This window comes from Strigops habroptila, chromosome 20, assembly GCF_004027225.2.
Source record: "Strigops habroptila isolate Jane chromosome 20, bStrHab1.2.pri, whole genome shotgun sequence".
Taxonomy (NCBI): Eukaryota; Metazoa; Chordata; class Aves; order Psittaciformes; family Psittacidae; genus Strigops; species Strigops habroptila.
The window spans coordinates 2134443-2157131 of NC_044296.2; the positions used below are offsets into that span (position 1 = coordinate 2134443).

A 22689-nucleotide genomic window follows, 5' to 3' on the forward strand; every position below is an offset into this window, starting at 1 on the left:
TCATTATGGTGTAGCAGCTTTTCACCAATGTGAGGTTCATAAGGTTCGCCCAGTAGGGGTGAGCAGTAGATCATTAGTCAGTGTATAGTCTGATTGCAACAATTAGTGAGATGTGACAGGAGCTCAGTAATTAAAATCACATCCAATTATGTCAGTGAAGTTAAAAACATGAAGGTTTGAGTGGTTTTTTATGTTTATAGCAATGTCATGTATCAGTACAGAACTACAGAGCTCTTATGCAAACACACCCTTTTCCAATATATATGAGCACAGTTTCTGGAATTTCACTGGGATGTATCTCAAAATGACAAACATTTTGTTCAGTGTCAAGGCAAATGTCTTGTGCTTTAATGGTACTACTCTCACAAATAAATCCCTGTTGGTTTCGTGTAGTGCATGTGCCAATGCCAACAGTTTGTCATTTATTTCCGTTCTGTTGTGCCCATACTCTATGCTCTATTGGATCGAGTCTAGTTCCATGGTGATTCAACCCCACCACAAGGATTGGGTATATAGTGCATACTGAAGCATTGCATATTAAGACAAAAGCAGTGACTTTACTCTCAGTGGGATCGTACGTGAAATTAACCAGTTATCACCAAGACTAAAATTGCCTCTTAAATTCAATTGCATTATCCCATATTATTTTCCAAATTTCAGCGGGCAAGGTGCCTTCTTCACTTTCCCTTGTAATTGCAGCTGTCATTGACTGCATCCACAGTTGGGCTTAGATAAAACTGAGAGCCAGAGAAACATTGTTTTGGGCTACACCAAGTGCATTTATGATCAGCTGGTGGTCCTTGTCACTCCTTTCTTCCCATCGAGGTAATATATTTGATAAAAGCCATTGGTAATTTCCATTGGTGATTTCCCAAGCTAGAAGAGAGGACTGCAAAGGATATTTCAGTTTGTTTAGATCACCGGTTGTTGTGACTAGTTTGTTGGCAAGTACTTCAGCGCCTATGCTGTTTAAGACTCCCAGTCCAGTTCCTAAGGTGCTGGTCACATCTCTCTCTGATTGTCTTGAGGGGGTGAGTGTTCGTCCATGTAACCGTGCTGACCATCCTGCATAAGATGTACCCAGGAATGGTGAGCAGGTAGGTTTGATCACAGAGATGTTAATCTGCATTGATAGTTCCACTCGCTTGAGGGAATATGACGAGTTAAATAGTATTTGTTGTTGACCGGTATTTTTGATGATATAAGGACCAATGTTGAAAATGTAAAGAGTTAGACTAATAGGAGGCCAAGTAAATACACTTTCAAAAATTTGTTGGGGTATGGTTTCTGTGTCTTCTACAGCTGGCACAGGCATTGTTGTGTCAATCGTAAATTCAAATAATAGTTCCATGCCTCCGTGACCCTAAAGACAATATACCACTATAGGTTTGGTAAAAGTGAAATTGTACCAACAATCTGAATTTCAGCCCGTTATTTTATAACATTCAGTATTATGATTCTTTGATCTGGTGGAGTCTACATGGATTGTGTTAATTTCAGTGGGTCTGTGGTGAGTAGACTCATTGGTTACTTGACAACTAATTTGTATTTTTCTCCCTGGAATGGCTTGAAGTTTAGCCATCCGGAAAGAGTCTTTCCAGCTCCATTCATCTCTAGAATATGTTTCACTTCCTTGCATGACCAGAGTGGAGAGATTTAGATCCTTTTTGTTTTGTGATATTCCAACACTCGCAGTGTCTCTGGACAATGCATTATCCCATGGGTCATCACCAACAACTGCGGTGTGAAGGGGTAAATTCCTAATTCCACCTAATAAGGTGGTTTCTGTGTGGTTACTGACAGTGTTTCAAATGGGGTGTGTGGGGCTAGATTAAGTTGAGTCAAACTCAACTACAGCTATCTTGAATCTGAATGACAGTGCTATTGCGTGCTGTCGCCAAAGACAAAATATCATAATGGGTGCTGCAAAGGTAAAATTATACCAGCAGTCCCACCCATCGGTAATAAAAAACTTGGTTGCTACCGGTTTTGAGAAAGTGTCAAATACCACAGTTCTTGTGACCTTCTCATGGGTTGACCCGGTGATGATTCTACACCCTATTCAAATTTTTCCTCCTGCTTTACCCCTCAGGGATGGATACCATGTGTCCCAGGCCCACTCATGTTTTGGAAGCACCTTGGTTTTGCACATAACCACAGTGGCCAAATTCAACTTTTCCTTTGGTGTTCCCAGTATCACATTTTATTTAACATAGGCTTGGGACCATGACCACTTCAGGTCCTTCTCACTACAAATTAAAAAAGAATTGCATTGTCAAGATAAGACATAATGCCGTTGATTCAATCCGTTGGTTCATCATCTTAAAACCTGGGTTTGCAGATAATCATGCACAATAAAAATAATATTACGGGTAGGATGAGTGACAAGATTCCCTCGATGCACTCAAGGTTAGCATAGGCTAATCGGTCTGTCATTTAGGGTTGCTATGAACACAAAAAAGAGAGAGAAACATGCTTGGTCTTATTTCACTGACGGAGTTAAAAAGAAGGTGAGATCCACCAGGTGTATCTTTCCTGAACTGTCTTTGGCTTCCCATGCATAGGGATTTTTGGGTGTAACTAATACCATTGGTACTGTTCCAATCTGGGACATCTTCACCAGTATAGGCTGTCCAGTGTGAAGTCCCATAACGTATTCTTCTGGTTTAGTATGAACCTTTGGGGAGATTACAGCCATCTCCACTCCATCTGTTATTCAATTGATAAATGGCATCATTCAGTTGCAAATGCCACCTAGATGCATGAGTTTTTGCAAAACGCTTAACCAATCCATTGGTGCGTTCCACAATACCATTAGGCCAAGGATAGTAGGGAGTATGGAATACCCATCGAATCCCTTCTTTCTTGGCCCAGTCTTGTACTACTGTGGTTGTAAAATGTGACCAGTTGTCACTTTGGACACATTTTTGAGCAAACTGTAAAGGGGACGGGCAACAATGGAAAAGCCAGGAATGTGTTTATGCCCAAAACTTGCTGTAATTCCTTTATGCTAGGTGGATTTTGTCCATGTTCTAGTTTTTCCAGGGTGTCCTGAGGGAAGGAAGCAGCTCCTTTAACCCACCAGATGCCCAGGAATTTGACCTCCTGTGCAGGTCACTGACACTTTGAGTCCGGAATTTCCAAGCCTAGTGCAAGTAATGTTCCCCAAATGTTTTCCATTGTGTCTTTTACACTTTCTTGGTTCTCTCCCCTATCAGGATGTCATCAATGCACTGGTATACTGTGTTGTCAGGTGGAACAAGAATCTCTGCTAATACTTTAGCCAAAGAATTGTCAGCAATTGGCAGGGTAATGTTTATATCCTAGTGGAAGTCGGTTAAAAGTATATTGGATTCCTTATGAAAAGCATATCCTTAACATCTAATGCAGTCATCCAAGAATGGGCAGCTCCTTGTATCATTGTCACAATTTTGGCAATATTCTGCCACGGTTAGGGGTGCAGTATTGGTGTTTAACTGTTGATAATCTGTGAAAAGCCATTGCCGGGTTGGTTTCTTTACTGGCCACACCAGCTAATTATAAGGCAAGTGAGTTCTTTTAATGATGCCTCTGTTCTCCAACTCTGTTACCACCCCATCACCACCCCGTCAACCCCTGTAAGTGCTGCTGCAGGCAATGGGTATTGCAGAACATTGGTGACTTTAAAAGGAGGTAAGGGTATGAATGTTTCTAGCAGACTCAACCTCGTTGTGCCGGATCCTTTTTCATGTCCTGCAAAAGTTTCATCTGGGTGCTTCCATATTTGTCCACGCAATATGTCGAATCCTAGAAGGTTAGTATATGCGGCACCAATTCTTCTGCCCAGGTCAGTCCCCATTCCTCCAGCAACCAGAGGGTTATTTTTGCAGTGGGGCATTCCTTTACCACACCATCAGTTCCTGTGAATTTTACCCTGCGTCGGGTAGATTTTATACCCAGGGTTTGTGCTGTCTATTGGTGATCACTGATATTTGGGCCTCAGTATCAGTGAGAAATTCTACCAATATTTTTTGGAGTCTGACAGGGATGGAAATAATAGATTCAGAGTTTTTATCAGAGAGCCACTGTACCACTAATACCTTCTGGGCAGGGTGGCTCACTGCCCTCCCTGGGGATGGAAGTTTTTTGGCTGGAATTCTGACAGATCGATCAAGTTGCATTCCGATGCAGAAGGCATGCTTTCCTCACGGATCAGGGACTCTAGTTAAACAGTTTTCCCCTACCGGGTTATACCTTTTAGATAAGGTTGGACCAATATACCAAGATCATCTGTAGAGGCACCATGCAGGAATTGTCGAGGCACACCCAGATCTAGGGCTTTATGCCACAACTCATTCGGTCCCTTGTTAGCTTTAAACCTCCCTTCAGATTTAGAGTTTTGAGTAGAAATACGATCAGATTTAGAATTTTGGGTGTTAATTTGGTCAGATTTAGAATTTTGAGTGTGGACTTGGTGAATCCTTCGGGTGTGATGGGGGGTTCCCCATGGATGAACCGACGAGCCCATTTGGTGCCTTATTTGTCTATTTCATGTACAAATTAATTCCAGTTTAGCACGTAGGCCGGCTGGCCTCGCCTACAACCCTGACCTCATGTGCAGTCCTGAATACGAAGACTATGAATGTCTTAAGGCAATCAGAGAGACCACGGATGAGAGGATTTAATTGGTCCGGGTCAATAGGCGCTGACATGGGGGATTTCCGCAACTCATCTCTATTAGAGATCGCTTGTATAAAAGCTGCTTTCCGTACTGCCTCAGCTAGATCAGAGTAGCCCTTGGCTTGGATCGACCCTCTCTCCTGTGGGTCCGTATCGCCTGCCAGTATGCCGCTCCAGCAGTTAGGGAATAACAATTATCTCCTGGCAAGGTGGTTAAGAGCACTCCAGGTCCCCAAAAATCTCCTGTTCCTTCCTCATTTAACATAATCACATCTCCTCCCTGGGGAAACTCACCACAGATACTCTGTCTCAGACTCTCCTGCCCATCTTGAGTATTTTTCCCTTAATTTCATTAACTCTGTTGGTGACCATGGCATAGTGCGTGCAATGGTGTGGACTTCCTCATCGCTATCGACAGCAGTCTCAGTTTTAACCAGAGGTCTTGAGGGAATCAATTGAGGACTGGGGGGTCCCTTTCACCTCATCATCACCTCATCACCATCATCATCACTGTTGGACCAAAAATCTCCAGTCTGATTTGGGCAACGCGTTAACCTACGAATCTGCTGGACCGGGGCAGAAGGTTGCATCTTATCTGAAAGCCCATTCACCTTTTCCAGTAGCAATTTAAGTTGATAATTTTGACTCGCAAGTCGATCAGCTTGGGTACATAATATCCTACTTTCAGGCCTGAATATGAACTACTTTTTCATTTCCACTCACAAGTTGATCAGTTTGAGCTTCTAATTTTTCATTTTCACTCGCAAGTTGATCACCCCAAGTTCCTAATTTTTCTACTATCTCCTAGTGAAAAGCTAATGATGACTTCAGCACCTCATTTTCTGATTTCAGAGTTGCATATTCTACGGCAGAAACCAGATTAGGAGCAGGGGTATTCTTGGCTTCTTGTCATGCACAAGATAAACACCACTGCACAAATACATTTTTACCTTTTCCAAATCTAAGCTTTTGTGAATCTTGGCAGCGTTCAATACATTCTACCAATTTCTCTTCATACTTCCAAAATTTTTGGGCCCACTCCTTCCCAGCTGGGGAAGAGGTACAATTGTATTTTTACAGCAGTTTATCCATGGCAATCCTGCTGACTATGTCAATTTTGTGTTGCATTAAGAGACAAAAAAATTTGGCAGAAAATAAACCCCCTTAACTTCCAGCTGGTCCTCAGATATTAGAGGGGCTGGGTGAGGCTAGGCTTAGATTCTGAGTGATGCCCAATTTACCACTATATCAGTGATTGTAAACAATCATGATTCTGGATGCACTAATAGCACACTGCACCTTCAACCTACTCGTGCTCATGAACTAACACGGCCACACTTAAAGGATTTGGTCTCGTTCAATGAGAAAACTATTAAATTATCTAATTAAACAGTGCAGTTTACTGAAATAATAAATATAGGTTCTTATGGATTGCTGGTGATAAATACACTGTCTACAAAAAGCACATGCAAATAAAAGGCTTCTGAAATGTACAAACGCAAGACAAAGTTATGAAGTTGCAGCCTGGCTTAAAAATATAAAAGTAGAAAGTGATTCTAAATGGAGAGTCCAAATTTTCCTGGGAAGCACCTGATACAGTGCAAGTCTTACCCAAAAGCCTCCCTATGGGGAGAGGGGGGCGGGAAGAAAGGTCCAGCCCATCGACCGGTCCCAGAAGTCCAGGGTAACCTGCTGATGGAATCTTCCTTCACTTGTCCACGATGATGTCTTCCCTGATATTTCCCCTTCCTTGGGCCATTTTTATACTATTTTTCACATTCAAGGTGGAGCTTAAGTGACTCTAGTCATACATACATACCTTTATTATTATTGGTGTAAAATTCTCTCGCTTCACTTTTAAACGTATATACCAAAGAGAATTCAAAGAGCATGCTCGAGGAGGGGTGGTCTCACCTTGGAGGAGTGTAGCATTGGAGATGGAGGCGTGTTTTTGTATTAAAATATATTCAAAATGAAGCAAGTTTTGCACAAAGGACAACATTTTGTCAAAAGATGACAGACTGTTGGCTCAGGGTAGCAAGTGTGCAGCTTACAAGTCCTTATCAGTTTTTCATACCACCTAGTTCCATCTCTGCTTGTGTTACGACAGAGCTTGACCGCAGAATATCCACTCCGCCCCATCCTGCATCAAGCAGTGTTGCCACGGGAACCACTGTGGAGTGAATTCCTAGCATATCAAGTGCAGTCGAGCCATACCCTGGAAGTCCTTTTAATTTCATACCTTTCCGTTTTGTGTGAACAATGAGACATTTTCAAATATGTTTAATTTCTAAAACATGTTCAGTAATTATTCCACAAGTGGGCACCAGAGAGATAGTACACTGATGGCGTTTGACGGGGTAAAGCAAGGGTGGATTGCCATGCTGGTGGCACCATTGCGGGGCTAAACCTGTTTAACTGATGATCAACACCAGCTTTCTGTCCTGACTCCTCGGCTGTGGGGGCTGGGGCTGGACCTTCACACTCTGTGAGCCACTCTACAGAACTCCGGAGACTGGGTATTGCAGAGGTAGTACTCAGATGGACTTTTACTTGGCAAAGCAAGGGTGGATTGCCATGATGGAGGCACCGTTGCGGAGCTCATCCTGTTTAAGTGATGCCTAGCACCGGCTTTCTATCCTTGCTCTTCGGCTGTGGGAGCAGGGACTGGACGATTGCACTCTGTAAGCCGTGCTACGGAAGGCTAGAGAGACAGCACCAGAGAGGCAGTACACAGATGGAGTTTGAGGTGGCAAAGTGAGGGCGGATTGCCATGTTGGTGGCATCATTGCAGAGCCAACCATTTTTAAGCAGTGCCCAGAACCAGCTTTCTGTCCTGGCTCCTCGGCTGTGAGACCAGGGACTGGACATTTGCACACTGTGAGCCATGCACAGAACGTTAGAGAGTGGTCACCAGAGAGGCAGTAAGCAGATATAGAATTTTATGTGCAAAGCAAGGGTGGACTGCCATGTTGGTGGCACCGTTGAGGAGCTAATCCTGTGAAGGTGGTGCAAAGCAACAGCTTTCAATCCTGGCTCATCAGTTGTGAGAGCTGGAGCTGGACATTTGCACTGTGTGAGCTGTCCAAGAGAAGCTTGAGACGGCAGCAGAGAGGCAGATTGCAGAGGGAATTTTAGGTGGAAAAGTGAGGGCAAATTGCCATAACGGTGGAACGTTGTAGAGCTCATCCTGTTTAACTGATACCCAACACTATCTTTCTGTCCTGGCTCCTCGGCGCTTGGGGCAGGGGCTAAACATTCGTGCTCTGTGAGTCTTGCTCCAGGTCATTGAAAGCGGGCAACAGACGCAGTCCACAGATGGCGTTTTAGGTGGCGAAGTGAGTCCAGATTGCCATGTTCCTGGCATCATTGCGGAGATCTCCATGTGTAGAATTTGCCCAGCACCAGCTTTCTTGTCCTAGTTCCTCGGCTGAGGCAGCAGGGTCTGTAAGATCATAGTTAGTGTCTCCTGCTCAGAATGTTAGAGAGCAGGCACTAGAGAGGTTACTCACAAATGGAGTTTTAGATGGGAAAGCGAGGGTGGATTGCCATATTGGTTGCACCTTTGCAGACCTCATCCTGTTTAAGGGATGTCCAGCAACAAGTTATCTATGTTTGCTCGTCAGCTGTGAGAGCAAAGGCTGAATGGTGGCACTCCGAAAGCTGTGCTCCAAGATGCCAAGAGCAGTCACCATTGAGGCAGTAGGCTGATGAAGTTTCAGGTGGTAAAGCAAGGGCGGATTGCCATGTTAGTGCCACCGTTGTGGAGCTCATCCTGTTTAAATGATGTCCAGCACGAACTTCGTGTCTTGGCTCCTGAGCTTTGGGAGCTGGTCCTGAACCATCGCCGTGGGTGAGCCATGCAACAGAACGCTACGGAGCGGCCACTGGAGAGCATGGCTCACAGACGGCAACCGTTAGTAGTTTAGTAGCTGCTGGGGGGAGCGAAAATTATACTTTGTACAGGTTCCCAGCAAGGCAATAATAGATTTTAGTCTGAAATCCCAGCTGGACACAGGAGCATCCCTGCTAGAGCAACCAGCTATTCTCTCAGCCACCCTCCTCTGAGAGAGCACCAGGGTGGCACCCAAGCAGGCCTGTGGGCACTTGGCTGCACTCCCATGGTGCCACTTTGGTCCCAGCCTGGTCAGTGTTTTGGGACATGGCAACTTACAATGGCTTAAGCATAGAAACCCACCTGGCTTTGCCCAGGGTGGCACCTCAATCACAGCAAACAACAGATGCTGTGCCTCTTGACCCTGCTTTCAGCAGCACTCTCCAACCCCACAGGTTAACGTACATCCAGGGGAGAGGACCACGTTTAGGGGCTGCCCTACAGCCATAGGGATCATTTTGGTACACAGCAGCACAAGAAAGCAAGAGCCTGTCCTGCCTCCTGCTCACAGCAGAAGCACCCTTGACAGGCAGAGCTGGACCAAGGCAGAGGGAGGAGAATGTGGGCCAGGCTCCAGGGGTTGAAAGCAGCCAGGCCAGTTGGGCAAGAAGCAGGACAGACAGGTGCCCAGGCAGCATCAAACCCTTCTCCTCACCCATGAGGAGCACCCTGCAAGGTGCTGCACTTGCCAGGCTGTGGGTCCCTGTGTGTCAGGGAGCCCTGTGAGCAGCCAGGACATGGAGCAGCACCCACACCAGGCAGGCAGCCCATGGCTGATGCTCAATCTGGCATCCTGCACGCCGCAAGATCCCACCACACCCCCAGTGGGGGATGACCCAGGCACCTGCAGCCACCCAGGAAGGCACAAAAACCTCCCCCCTGGTCTTTAACAAGCACCTAGACCCAAATGCAGGGCCCCATTCCACATCTGTTCTGCCCCAGTCCCTCCCTGGGCTAGAGGAGCTCCTGGGTGGGGCTGGACTGGTTCAGCACCCCAAGATCTTTCCTAGCTGGACGCCCCGCCCGCCCCCCGCACTGGGGACATATGCCCATAACGGGCACCACAAGACCCAACTTGGGACATCCTGATAAGTCTCATCTGGGACTCCCACCTCCCTGGCCAGGACATTCCAAGAGCCTAACAAGGGCACTCAAAGACCCCCTCCTACCTAGGAGACCCCAAAACTGCCCTCATCCAGGGCACCCTGGGCTGCCCTGATCACATGCACCCCAAGTTTCCCATCCAGGGCATTCCAGGCACTCCCAGTCCCACGGCACAGGCTGCCTCTCCCCTCATTACAGAGAAACTCTGGTGATGATGAAAAACCTGTGGCCATGGCACCAGCAGCGTCCTGAGAGCTGCTGGTGGGTGCTGCTGCCCATTGGTCCCCATGGCCCACGGGTGCCACTCTCTGTGGGTGCCACTGCCCATGGGTGCTGCTGTCTGTGGCTCATGGAATCAGAATCAACCAGGTAAGGAAAGACCTTCAAAATCATGAAGTCCAACCATTCCATAGCACTGCCAAGGCCACCACTAACCCATGTCACTGATGGCCTCTTCTACACAGTTTGTGAGCACTTCCAGGGATGGTGATTCCACCACTGCCCTGGGCAGCCTGTTCCAAGTCCCTACAGTAGCAGGTGCTACTTTCCATGGGTGCTACTGTTTGTAGATCTCTGTTGCTCCTGGCTCCCAATTGTCATCAGGTCTCACTGCCTATGGGTGCTGCTGTCCATGGGTGCCACTATCTCTGGGTCCTCACTGCTCATGGCTCCCAAATGTCATCAGGTCCCCACACGGGGCCAGCTCCAGGGATGCCAAAGGCATCCCCGAGTGTGCCAGCTCTGGTAACTGGTGCACTGCAGCAGATCAGCACACCCTGGCAGCAGGGCGATGAACATGTTGTCTTTCACCACCACCCCAAAACCCCCCATGTGCACATTCTGCAACAGGCAATATGCAAAGATATTTCCTGATGAAACCAGTCATGAATCCCCAGTTGCCCAAGGGCTGTCAGCAGCATGTGGCTCACTAACACATCACACAGGCAGGCTTGCACCATGTGCAGCCCAAAGGCACAATGTAGAACTCCATTAACAGCTGAGCTCTCAGCTGGGGAGAAAACAGGCACCCAGACAGCCTTTTGGTAGTTGATGCTTCCCAAAAGGGTCACAGAACCACGGAATGGTTTGGGTTGGAAAGGACCTTAAAGCTCATCCAGCTCCAACCCCCTGCCACGGGCAGGGACACCTTCCACTAGAGCAGGTTGCTCCAAGCCCCTGTGTCCAACCTGCCCTTGAGCACTGCCAGGGATGGGGCAGCCACAGCTTCTCTGGGCACCCTGTGCCAGCGCCTCAGCACCCTCACAGGGAAGAACTCCTGCTTAACGTCTATGAGATTCTTTACTATCCATGTGACGACGACGGCACCCAGGGATGCAGCAATGAGGATGTTTGAGGTGTCTCAGCAGCTGAGGGACCAGCAGACACATGATGCCAAACCCAAGCAGGATGCCTGGTCCTGAGGATGCTGGAACAGGCGCTGGAAGGCTGCTGGCAGTGAGACACTGAAGTGACCACAGGAATTCATATATAGTAAAAAGTCTTTATTAAGAAGGCTTTGAAGTCAAAAAATAAAACTCTTGATACAATTTTCATAACCGTCAAGTCAGCTCAGCAAATATATAATCAGTACTTTAGCCATGGAAGGTTAAAGGTCCGTTATTTTCTTTTTTAAAATAAAATATATTTTAGTTTTTAAAATTTATTCAATAAAGTACATATTTTCCTATAAATTCCCTACATATACATAAAGAGGTAAAAACAAAAAAAAAAACCCAACAAAAGACAACCAAAAAAAAAAAAAAAACCCAAAACAAAAAAACAACAACAAAAAAAAAAACCAAAACCCCCAAACCCCAACAAAACAAAAACCAAGCAAAAAATAAAAAGGAGATAGAATCTGTCTGCTATCTGCAACACAGCGTGTTCACTGCACCCCTCCACCCAGTGAGGCCCCGACAGCCCCGACCCCTGACCTCTTGTCACACGTTTTTGGGCAGTTTTCACATTGGCAGAATAGAAGGTAAGACCTGCATTACAAAAACAAAAATATAATATATATATCTATAGAAGTGACAAAAATAATAATAATAAAAAAAAAGGCTACATACAAAAGGAACAATGACAACAACAAAAAAAAGATTTAGAATAGAATGATTTTAAAAAAATAAAAGACAACCCTTGTGTGTCCTAAAAATAAAAAGTGCAACCGGACCTTTTCTCTCTGTTTATTTCACTTTGCAAACTGAATACTGCTATTTGGGAAGGACTGTTGAAGAACAGCTGGGCTTCCTCCTCCCAGGCACTGTGGCCGGGTGGAGAGTTAAAGCTATTCTGTAAACATTGGAGATGCCTCCTCACCACCCCTCTTCCTCGTTGTCTTCTTCATCCCCACCCCTCCCGACCCCCTGGATTTCGGCTGCCGTCCTGCCCTCTCCTCCTCTGCAGCCAGCGAGCAGCAGCCTCTCCCCTCCCGCCCCACCCCGTGCACCCATCGGATCCGTTATTAAATAAAAAGGTTGATTTCAACAGTTTTCCAAGTCCTTAAAAAGCTGGGCTGGGGTGGAGGGGAGGGCGAGCCAGCCCCGGCTAGGAGAAGATGTGGATGGCTTGCGTGGCAGGAGTGTGGCACGCGGGACACTCGGGCTCGGCCTTGCCGCAGATGCGCATGGCGCACTCCATGCAGAAGAGGTTGTGGCCACAGGGCACAAGGGCAGCGATCACCTCGCTCTCGAAGCACACCATGCACTCACGGGAACTCTTGCGGTGCCCATCGGAGCTGCTGGAGTCAGTGGGCGAGCCTGAGGTGGCGGAGATGCTGCCGGGCAGCGAGGAAGAGGAGGAGTAGCCGGTGCTGTTGGAGAAGGAGGACAGCGAGCCTTGGGTGGGCAGCCAGGACAAGGTGCTGACGGGGTCACTCTGGATGCGGCGTGCCAAGGGGTGGTCCAGGCCCGTGGCACCGCTCTCAGGGAGGGTGGGTGAGTGGCGCGGCGTGGCCGTGCCACTGTTGCGTCTCTGAGAGCCATTGATGGACGAGCAGCTGCTGAAGGCTTGCAAGGGGTTGCCTGAGCGCTCAAAGGGTGACCAGATGGTGGTGGTGGGTGTCGTGAGGTCGCGAGCCAAGAAGTCAAAGCCAAAGTCGCACTCCTCTGAGCCCAGCGCAGCCGGTGGCTCGCTGAAGGTGAAGCCGCTGCTGGTGCTGTAGGGGCTGGTGGGGCTGGCATCTGCCACCCTCCCGCTGTAGTAGGACTCGGTGGAGGTGCTGCCCAGGGAGCTGAGGCTGTCGTTGCGGAGGGTGGCTGGGGGGCGGTGGGCAGGGTGGGGTGCCTTGGCCCACAGGCTGGCTGTGCTGCCCTGCAGGTCGAGGCAGACGTCAGTGCCATTGGAATGGAAGTCGTTGTCTGCATTGACATCGATGAAGGAGCCTGTCCGCATGGTGATGTGTGCCTCGATCTCCTCCCGAGCACGGTCCACGTTCTCAGGCATGCCCGTCACCTCGAAGACGGGCTCCTTGTCCCGGCTGGGGGTCACAATGTAGGTGTGCGTCTGCTGCTGGATCCGCTTGATGGTGGCTCCCTTGGGCCCCACCACCAGCCCCACCACCCGGTACGGGACCCTCACCTGGATGGTGGTCTGCCCTGGCAGGTTGGGGGGACCCTGCATTGCTCCTGTCAGCCCATTCACTTTGTTGCGCGTTGCCCGGATCATGGAGAAGTGCTCGGCAGCCGAGAGGATCTCTCTTTTCGCCATCTCCACGTCCTCCTTCCTCCCAGTCACAATGAAAACGGGCTCCTCGCCCCTGACTGGTGTCTTGATGTACGTGTTGGTCTTGGCACGTAGGGCTTTGATTTTGCAGCCTGCAGTGCAAGAAGAAGGGGAAAAAAACATGACACGTTAAAGCTGAGACCTCGCAGGCACTACCTGTTCACCCTGCAGGGACGGGGAGATGCAGGACCAACAGGAACTAGTGGGTCTCTTTGTTTCTGCACCTGATACACAAAGGAAGAGACTTTAGAGCAGCTCCCAGTGCAAAAAGGGGATACAAGAAACCTGGAGAGGGGCTTTGGACAAGGGCCTGTAGGGACAGGACAAGGGGAATGGTTTTAACCTGCCAGAGGGGAGATTGAGATGAGTTCTGAGGCAGAAGCTCTTCCCTGTGAGGGTGCTGAGGCGCTGGCACAGACTTTTCCCAGAGAAGCTGTGGCTGCCCCATCCCTGGCAGTGTTCAAGGCCAGGTTGGACAGGGCTTGGAGCAACCTGCTCTAGTGGAAGGTGGCAGGGGGTTGGAACTGCATGAGCTTTAAGGTCCCTTCCAACCCAAACCAGTCTGGGACTCCATGAAAAGGCTTGTTTGGATCCTGCAGGTTTTGTCGACACCTCCCAGCCATCAGCTAAACCTGCAACTCAGCCCTGGCCAAAGCCCAGCGTAAGCTGCGATGGCCCTGGAGGGACAGGACGAGGGAGCTGGGTCTCCCTGGCTGGGTGGAATGGGAGGGAACCCCGGGGCAGGTGCTTGCGGGGCACTGGCGCTCCCCGTTCTGGACAGACCTGCTTCCATGCATGAGGAACATGATTCAGCAGGCAGAGCCCGGCTGCGATGCAGGAGACCATGACTGTGCTGCCAGCTCTGCCCCAGCGCAGCCCTGTCCCTTCCCTCCCATGGTGAGCTGGGCTTTGGCTGCGAGTCCAGGCAGTGCCTGGCCAGCCAAAGGCTTCAGCTCTGTGCCGGGACTGGGCGTTGCTGCTTTCACCCTGGAGCTGTCTCTGGCTGTGAGAACAGCACCGCTCCCTGCATCCCTGAAAATTACATCCGCTCTGCTTGTGCTCCACTGCACACACTTCATTGAATTCTCATGACCAGGCACTCGGCCCTGCTGCCACTCTCCACTCTGGCACAGGAGGGCCAGTGATCCTGTTTCCCACCTTCCAACATCCCCTGAGATTTGCAGGGCACCCAAAGCAAAGCTGGCAGCCCACTGGGATGGAAGGTGCCCCATCAGAGCCCCAAGACTGTCCCTGTCCACTGCAAACCTCGTTGCTGCAGATCCACATGGATAAATAGCTGCACTCTAGCGGGGAGACCTCAGCTCCTCACACAAAGCCAAAGCACCCCCAGAGCATGAGCAGCAGGTCAAGGGAGGGGATTCTCACCCCCTGCTGCGCTCTGGGGAGACCCCCTCTGCAGTCCTGATCCAGCTCTGGGGCAACAGCACAAGAGGGACATTGAGCTGCTGGAGCGAGGCCAGAGGAGGCCATGGACATGCTGTGAGGGCTGGAGCAGCTCTGCTCTGGAGCCAGGCTGAGAGCGCTGGGCTGGGGCAGCCTGGAGAAGAGAAGGCTCCTGAAGGGGAGACCTTAGAGCAGCTCCAGTGCCTAAAGGGGCTCCAGGAAACCTGGAGAGGGGCTTTGGGCAAGGGCCTGTAGGGACAGGCCAAGGGGAATGGCTTTAACCTGCCAGAGGGGAGATTGAGATGGGCTCTTAGGCAGAAGCTCTTCCCTGTGAGGGTGCTGAGGCGCTGGCACAGGGTGCCCAGAGAAGCTGTGGCTGCCCCATCCCTGGCAGTGTTCAAGGCCAGGTTGGACACAGGGGCTTGGAGCAACCTGCTCTAGTGGAAGGTGTCCCTGTCCATGGTAGGCGGTTGGAACTGGATGAGCTTTAAGGTCCCTTCCAACCCAACAGTCTGTGATTCTATGATCCACACAAGTATGAAATATTTCAGATGGGTCTCCACAAGCCCCCACCCAAGTATGCTGTGAAAACACTGTCCTGATTTTGCATCCTTCCGCAGTCAGTGCAGCACAACCCTGCTGGAAGGGGTTGTGCCAGATGGGGGCTGTGGAGAGGACATGGGCAGCACTGCTGGCTGGCCCCAATGCAGGCATGTCCTCGTCCAGCACTGCCAGATCAAGTGCCTTACCTCAACCAAGTGGCAGTGGTTTTGGTATTGCCAACCTTTCAGACTTTCCCAAAGGCTGGTGCACAGTACTAATGATGAGAGAGGGCAAAAACGAGGTGCCAGACTTTGCTACAAGTGTATAAACAAGGTAACTTTAAAAGCACTTTTCAGATCCAAAAGGAAACACCCCCTAAAACCACAGGGTACAGTTGGGAAGTGGACGCAGGGGTGCTGCAGACCCCACAGATCCCATTTCACCATCAGAGCCCGGGAACGGCTCAGTCACCACGTTACAGCTCTTTGGCAGAGCTCCATGTCCCTGTGGGCCCCAGCTCATCACGACAACCCATGGCTGTGCCCAGCCGCACACCCCCTCCCCGCCCCATTCCAGGGGTCTCAAGCAAACACAACCCCACTGAGTCATAGCCCTTCACACCACCACCCAGAGACAGCACCGATGGAGGGGCAGGAGCTGGATGCTTCCCTCAAAACCACCCATCTCAGATCTACAGCCTTCTCTTCCACTGTTGCCAGCTCCGAGCCGCAGCCTGCCCACCCCCAGCACGCTCCACTCCACAAAGCTGCCTCACAGAGCTGCAGGACCATGGCTGGTCCTGTCCCACCATCCTATAGGCTGAGAAATCATCAGTTGCAGACAAGAAACAGAATCCCAGGGGAATTCTTGCTGGAATGAGGTGGTGATGGAAGTGGCACTCCAAGAAAGGCAGCTGCTCTTCCTGAATGTTCTCTCTTGGCACCACCAAAGAGGACTTTGCCCTCTACTATAAGCCCAGATCAGGGCTCCAACTGTTACAAGAGCCCATTTGTGGCTCAAAACTAGATGATCTTAAGGTCCTTTCCAACCCAAACCATTCTACGGTTCTGTGAAAAGCAGTACAGCACAGGCTCAGGAAGTGTGTGTGAAGTGCCCCTCCATCCTCAGGATGCAGCCCTGAGGAGAAGGACTTGAGCTGTTGGTTGAGCAGAAGCTCCCCATGATGCAGCCATTGAGCCCAGAACTCCTCCGTGTGCTGGGCTGCACCCCCAGAGTGTGAGCAGCGGGTCAAAGGAGGGGATTCTCCCCCTCTGCTGTGCTCTGGGGAGACCCCCCCCTGCAGTCCTGATCCAGCTCTGGGGCAACAGCACAAGAGGGACGTGGAGCTGCTGGAGCAAGTCCAGAGGAGGCCACAGAGATGCTGCGAGGGCTGGAGCAGCTCTGCTCTGGAGCCAGGCTGAGAGAGCTGGGCTGGGGCAGCCTGGAGAAGAGAAGGCTCCTGAAGGGGAGATCTTAGAGCAGCTCCAGTGCCTAAAGGGGCTACAAGAAAGCTGGAGAGGGGCTTTGGACAAGGGCCTGTAGGGACAGGACAAAGGACGTTAAAGCTCATCCAGTTCCAACCCCCTGCCACGGGCAGGGACACCTTCCACTAGAGCAGGTTGCTCCAAGCCCCTGTGTCCAACCTGGCCTTGAACACTGCCAGGGATGGGGCAGCCACAGCTTCTCTGGGCACCCTGTGCCAGCGCCTCAGCACCCTCACAGGGGAGAACTTCTGCCCATCTCAATCTCCCCTCTGGCAGGTTAAAGCCATTCCCCCTTGTCCTGCCTCTACAGGCCCTTGTCCAAAGCCCCTCTCCAGGTTTCTTGTCGGCCCCTTTACGTACTGGAAGACTGACATAAGTCCTCCCTGGAGTTTCTGGCTCTCCTACAACCCAGAGAGGTGGAAAAAGGCAGCCAGGCCAGTCCCAAAGGACATCACATGATGTGCACAGGACAACCAGCAGCAGCCCAGGCCTGAGGAACACAAGAGGATTGATGGCAGCCCCAGAAATCCACAGCAAGTTTACAGATGCTCAGGTTGGCCCAGAAACCAAGGCCTGCTGTCTCCATGTGCACCCTCCAAGCACCAGAACATGCCTCGCACCCCAGCAGGGAGCAGAACTGCCCAATTTCATCCTTCCCTGGATCCCCTCTTTGAGCATCCCAACATCTTCTATGAGCAGCAGCTTTCCCAAATCCTTTGCAAAGCTGCACACAGTCCCTGTGTACCCATAGTGCAGATGGGGAAGCAGAGCCCAGGAGAGGAGCCATGGCTGGCTCCATCCCATCAGAGGCATGTGATGTTGGAGGGGAGAGTAGAGCCTGTGGCTCTCGGCTGCCCATCACCTCCTATGGCCTCACTGGGCAGAAGCTGCTGGAAACACACCTCCAAAGCTGGGACACCAGGGAGCTATGCCAACACAATGCTGACACGCAAGAGCCAGCCTGCCCCATTATCCCTATCTCCATTTTCTCCTGGGATTTCCGTTATCACTACCACTCTTTCTGCTGGTTAGCAGGAGGAGCCCTCACTACAGCACTTTCTGGAGATGGTTCCTCCCACAGCAAGAGTCACGAAGGGGGTTGCTGGCAAAGGCATGGCCACATCACCCCTTAAGCCATGCTGCCGTTTGGGGGCCATGGGCAGAGGGAAGGAAATACACAGATCCAGCTCTGCACCATTGCCAATAGACAAGGGGTCACAGCAACCCTCTTCAGCTCAGCAATGAAGACACAGATCTGCTTTACACAACATTTACCTGCTGAGCAGCTGCTGCTCCCTTCTGCAAAGTGTTAAATTAGTGGATTTAGAGTTAAAAAACTGAAGAAAAAGGAGAAGAAATTGCATCTGACAGCCTCCAAAGGACTGAAGCCAAAGTGCTGCCCCAGCCGCCAGGAGCTCCCAGCCACATCCTGACTCTCCTCGATGGCTGCAAGGGGCCACCAAGCTCTGGGGACAGCAAGACCAAAGCACCCCATGAGTGCCCCTCAGCACATGATGTACGGGGAGAGAAACCCAGCCTTGCCCCTGCTCAAAACCCTCCCAGGGCACCTGCTATCCATATCTACCCCTTCCTATGTTCTGAGCACAGCAGCACCGCAAGCGCCTGCTCCCAGGTCATGGCTGGGCTGTGTGGTGCAGGAAGAGTGAAAGGGACACAGCCCAGGGCTGTCCAACCCAGCCCTGCAGCATCACCAGCAGCACCTCTCACCACTGGGACAACACCAGGCCCAAAGCACCCCAAGACTCATCTCCACACTGCTTCAGGGCTACTGAAGACCGAGGGAGACTCACATGTGGGGACCTGGGGAACCAGAAGAACCTGGGTGCAGGAGGAGTGAGAAGAGCTCCGCTCATCTTTGAGCTCGGTGTGAGGTATGGGGAGGTGCGAGCAGCCATGAGCAGCCTGGGTATCGCTCTGCTTGGACTGCGCCGGCCTCGCACAGCCCTGGTTTAAAGAAGCTGCTGGCAGCAGCAGAGAGCAGCCGGAGCACAAAGACTGGCAGCCCCGTCCCATTCACACCCCCTGCCAGTGAGAGCTGGGAATGCCAAATGCTGAGCCCCCCCCCCCACCTTCATGCCCAAAACCCAGAACAGCAGGGTCATGGTGTGGTGTCTTCATGAGCCGCAGAAAAGCTGAGAGCAGGAGAGGGGCAGGAAACAAGGGAGGGAAACCCCCCAGGTGAGCTGTTCCTGCCCATGGGCTAGGGCAGCAGCGGGTAGCTCTAGTCCATCACTGGTCTCAGGCCCCCCCCAAGCCCACTGGCTGGATACAAAGCCCCCCCAGCACCCCTCCTCAAGCTGGCGTAATCACCCCTTTTGCAGTTCTTTTCCACGAGCCCCAGGAGCCTGTGGAGTTTAGCAAGCACCCAAACTCTGCGTGAGGGATTTGGGCAGGTACCTTGGTGTACATTGAGCTTGTCAGGATGCTGGACGCGCAGCACTGGGACCTCACCACAGCCCAAACACCCGACCTCAGCTGCTGCGAGGAAGGGTGTCAACTGCCAACCCAAAAGTAGCCATTCCTCCAACCTCCTTGAACTTGCAGAGACAACACATTTCCCAATGGAGGCCAGGATCCGTTATGGGTTTGCTTTCAAGTTGCTGGACCCTGGGGTTCTGCAGATCCCACCAGTGAAGCCACCAAATCCATGTCCCCTTCCAGCCCAGGGAGCAGCAGCATCCTCCGGAGCAGGGCACAGTGTCTCGCTCCTCTCCTCTGGTGGTATAACGGGCTTTGGGGCCCCAGTTTGGCCCAGCACCGGCATCAGGGCGGTGGGACCGGTGAGGGGTGCGTGGAAAGTTGGGAGGTTGGGAAGCGGGGCCGGCTGGGAGGCGGCGCAGGCCAATGGGAAGCGTAGAGCATGATGTCACCGCGCTCATCACAGCATGGCTCTGGCTAACAAAGAGAACAATGAGGCTGCCCAGCTCCCCGCTTCCCCCTAGGAAAAGAATCCCCCCAAAGCCCCTTATCCCGCAGCCCCACGGCTGAGGATGAAGACGGCCAGAGAGTCAGGGCAGGGCTGGGGTGCCAGAGCCCCGTGTGGCAAAAACATCCCAGAGGTCAGGCTCCCTACAGCCCAACTGCCCATCACTGCTGGGATTCCGGCAGGCAGCAGTTCCTTTCCCTTTTATTTCCTTTTTTTCCCCTTAAATCCTCCTCCCTTCGGGTCTTTTTTTAATACTAATTATTATCTCCTAAAGATGGAACTTCGGTGCAATGCTGTTTGGGGTTTCCTCCAGACAAAGCCCACACCAGGCACACCCACAATGGGCTGGGGCTGAGCCGTGCCCAGGTGTCCTTTGGTGACAGCTCCGGGCTCCTCATCAACGACCAGATTAATTATCATTTATATACCAAGTCCAAGATACCGAGTTAGCATTTACGCACCGGAGCAGGAGGGTTGAGATAGGGAGAGAAGAGGGACTCAACTACAATAAACCCAAAGCTTCGTGTCCTGGCAGCTCCCACGGGAACTTCCCGTGGCCACAAGGGCTTGATCCCCCCCGCAACCGCTTCGCTGCTCTAGATCGACTTTAATGAATATTTAGAGCCGGCGCGTTGGGGACCAGCACAAAGCGGAGCAGCTCCGAGAACCCGCGGGAGGAGTTTCAGGGCCGCGGGATTTGCCGCCGTTAAGTTTCCGCCTCCGCGTTACCGGGCACGGAGACAAAGCCCCAAAACTGACCCAAATAACGTGGGACCTGGCCGGGGCGGCCGAAAGGGAGGGGTGTCCGTGAAGGGGGTCCCGGGGTGGTGGGCGGTGTTACCTTGGCGGCCCACGATCTCGGCGACGTGTTCGGAGCTGGGCACGGGCACGCACTCGGTCATGTTCACGCTCTTCTTCCTGCTCCCCAGGGCGCCCAGCGGCTCCAGCAGCGCGGCGGGCGCGGCAAGGTGCGGCCCGAAGTTACCGAAGGCGGCCGGGGGGGAGGCGGTGCCGGTGGCCGGGGGGGAGCCGCCGCCGCCGCGCTCCCGCGCCTGCAGGCCGCCCGGCCCCGCGCCTCCCGCCGCCGCCTCCGGCTCCTCCGGCCCCGCGCCGCCCGCCTCTGCCTCCTCCAGCCCCAGCAGCGAGAGCCGGTCCAGGGCGAACCTCAGGGCGGCGGCTTCACCCTGCGCTGCCGGCGGCCCCTCCCGCTCCCGCCCGGGCTCGGGCTCGGGTGGGTCCTGCCCGGCGGGCGGCGGCGGGCTGAGCAGCGCCAGGCAGCGCGGCGGGCCACGGGCGGGCTGCCCGCCCTCGGGCTGGTAGATGGAGCCGGGCATGGCGGTGTCTGGCCGGGGCGGTGCCGGTGCCCGCCGCACGCCGCCTCTCTGCGCGCGCCCCCCGCCGCGCCGCGCCGCACCCCGCCCCGACGTCACCCCGCCCCGACAATGGGGGCCGCGCCCCGCCGCGCGCATGCGCGCCGCGAGGCCACACCCACCCCCGGTGAGGAGGCCCCGCCCACCCCCGCCACGCCGAGGGAGAGCGCGCGCTGCCCGCGCCCACCGGCACCGCCCCACCGCACCCCCCCCTCCGGGCGGGCAGGGAACGCCGCGGGGGATGGGGAAGATACGGGCGAGAAGAGAGAGCCGGGACGCTCCCTCCCATCCCGGTTGTACGGCAGACCCCCGGCACCACGCTCCGACCCTCCACCGGCGCCAACACTGCGTGTTTCCTATCGCAAAGGTGTGATAGACACCGAGCAGGGCGGGAGCGGTGGCAGGCGTGCAGCTGCCGTTACTCGGTTCTTCACACCGCAGCTCACTCCCAGTCCAGCGGTGGCAGCTCTACGAAGTTCCATCAGAAGAAGGCACAGAGTCACACCATCCATCCATCCATCCACCCATCCATCCACCCATCCATCCCACTCGTGATTTACCAAGCACTTGAAGGGGTGTATCTGCAGCACAGCCATGGTTCGGGTACTTGAGGGTATTTTCTTCTTCCAGCTTACAAGAGTGGTGAGACACCACTATGGCTGCTCCATCCCTGGCAGTGTTCAAGGCCAGGTTGGACACAGGGGCTTGGAGCAACCTGCTCTAGTGGAAGGTGTCCCTGCCCGTGGCAGGGGGCTGGAACTGGAGGAGCTTTAAGGTTCCTCCAACCCAAACCAGTCTGGGATTCTGTGACCTTCAACAGTCAGAGCTTTAAGGAACCCTTCCTGGCAGGGACAGCACAGCACACTAATGCATTGTAACAGTAGAGACCATCAGCTCACCCACTACCTCAAATGCCCAGATGCTCAAATTCCACAGGTCCCCTTCTCAAGCTTCAAATTCTCAATTTTCACATCATGGTCCTTCCCAGTCACTGCCTTTGGGACCAATTCAACCATTCAGTTTAGGATTGGTTTTAACTGCAAGAACCATCGGTGTCTGGTCTAGAAACCGCCCCACTCTCTTCACATTTCACAGATCCCGGGAAACATTAACTCATTAACTCCTGCTGGTCAGTGGTTCAAACACATGAGCCACACAGTCTGTCCTTGTGCCTCCAAGTTTTGCCCTTCCCCTGGTGACTCTCCTATGGAAAGGGACTTTCACCTTCTGATACTCTGAATAACTCACCATAAACTTCCATGGGATCTTTCCATCAAACCAACAGCCACCAGGAACTGCCTCCTCACTTCCCATTTCTCTTACCTGCCAACTAAACCCCACACCTTTGAGCTGGTAAGATGAAATCATGAAAACAGGGAACAAGCTTCTTCCCCTCCTGTTTTACCTGCAGAGGTCCTGGCAGTGAGCTTTCAGCAGCTCTTGCTGACTGGCTGCTGCAGAGGAACTGTAGGGACTTCATGGCTTGCTTTCACAGAGATCTGCCCGTGTCCATCCATACTTCTCAGTGCTTACACAGATGCATCGACCTGATCGCAGCTC

General features: G+C 52.4%; 1 protein-coding gene across 1 annotated transcript; it reads right to left on the bottom strand.

Moving 5' to 3' along the window:
* Positions 1-11830: 11830 nt before the first annotated feature.
* MEX3D (mex-3 RNA binding family member D) lies at positions 11831-21178 on the bottom strand. Its single transcript, XM_030509406.1, has 2 exons — positions 20601-21178; positions 11831-13473 (listed from the first exon to the last, which is right to left on the bottom strand). Exons 1-2 carry the CDS (start codon positions 21091-21093, stop codon positions 12206-12208), a joined length of 1761 nt encoding a protein of 586 aa, XP_030365266.1. The 5' UTR covers positions 21094-21178; the 3' UTR covers positions 11831-12205.
* Between the last annotated feature and the right edge of the window lie 1511 nt (positions 21179-22689).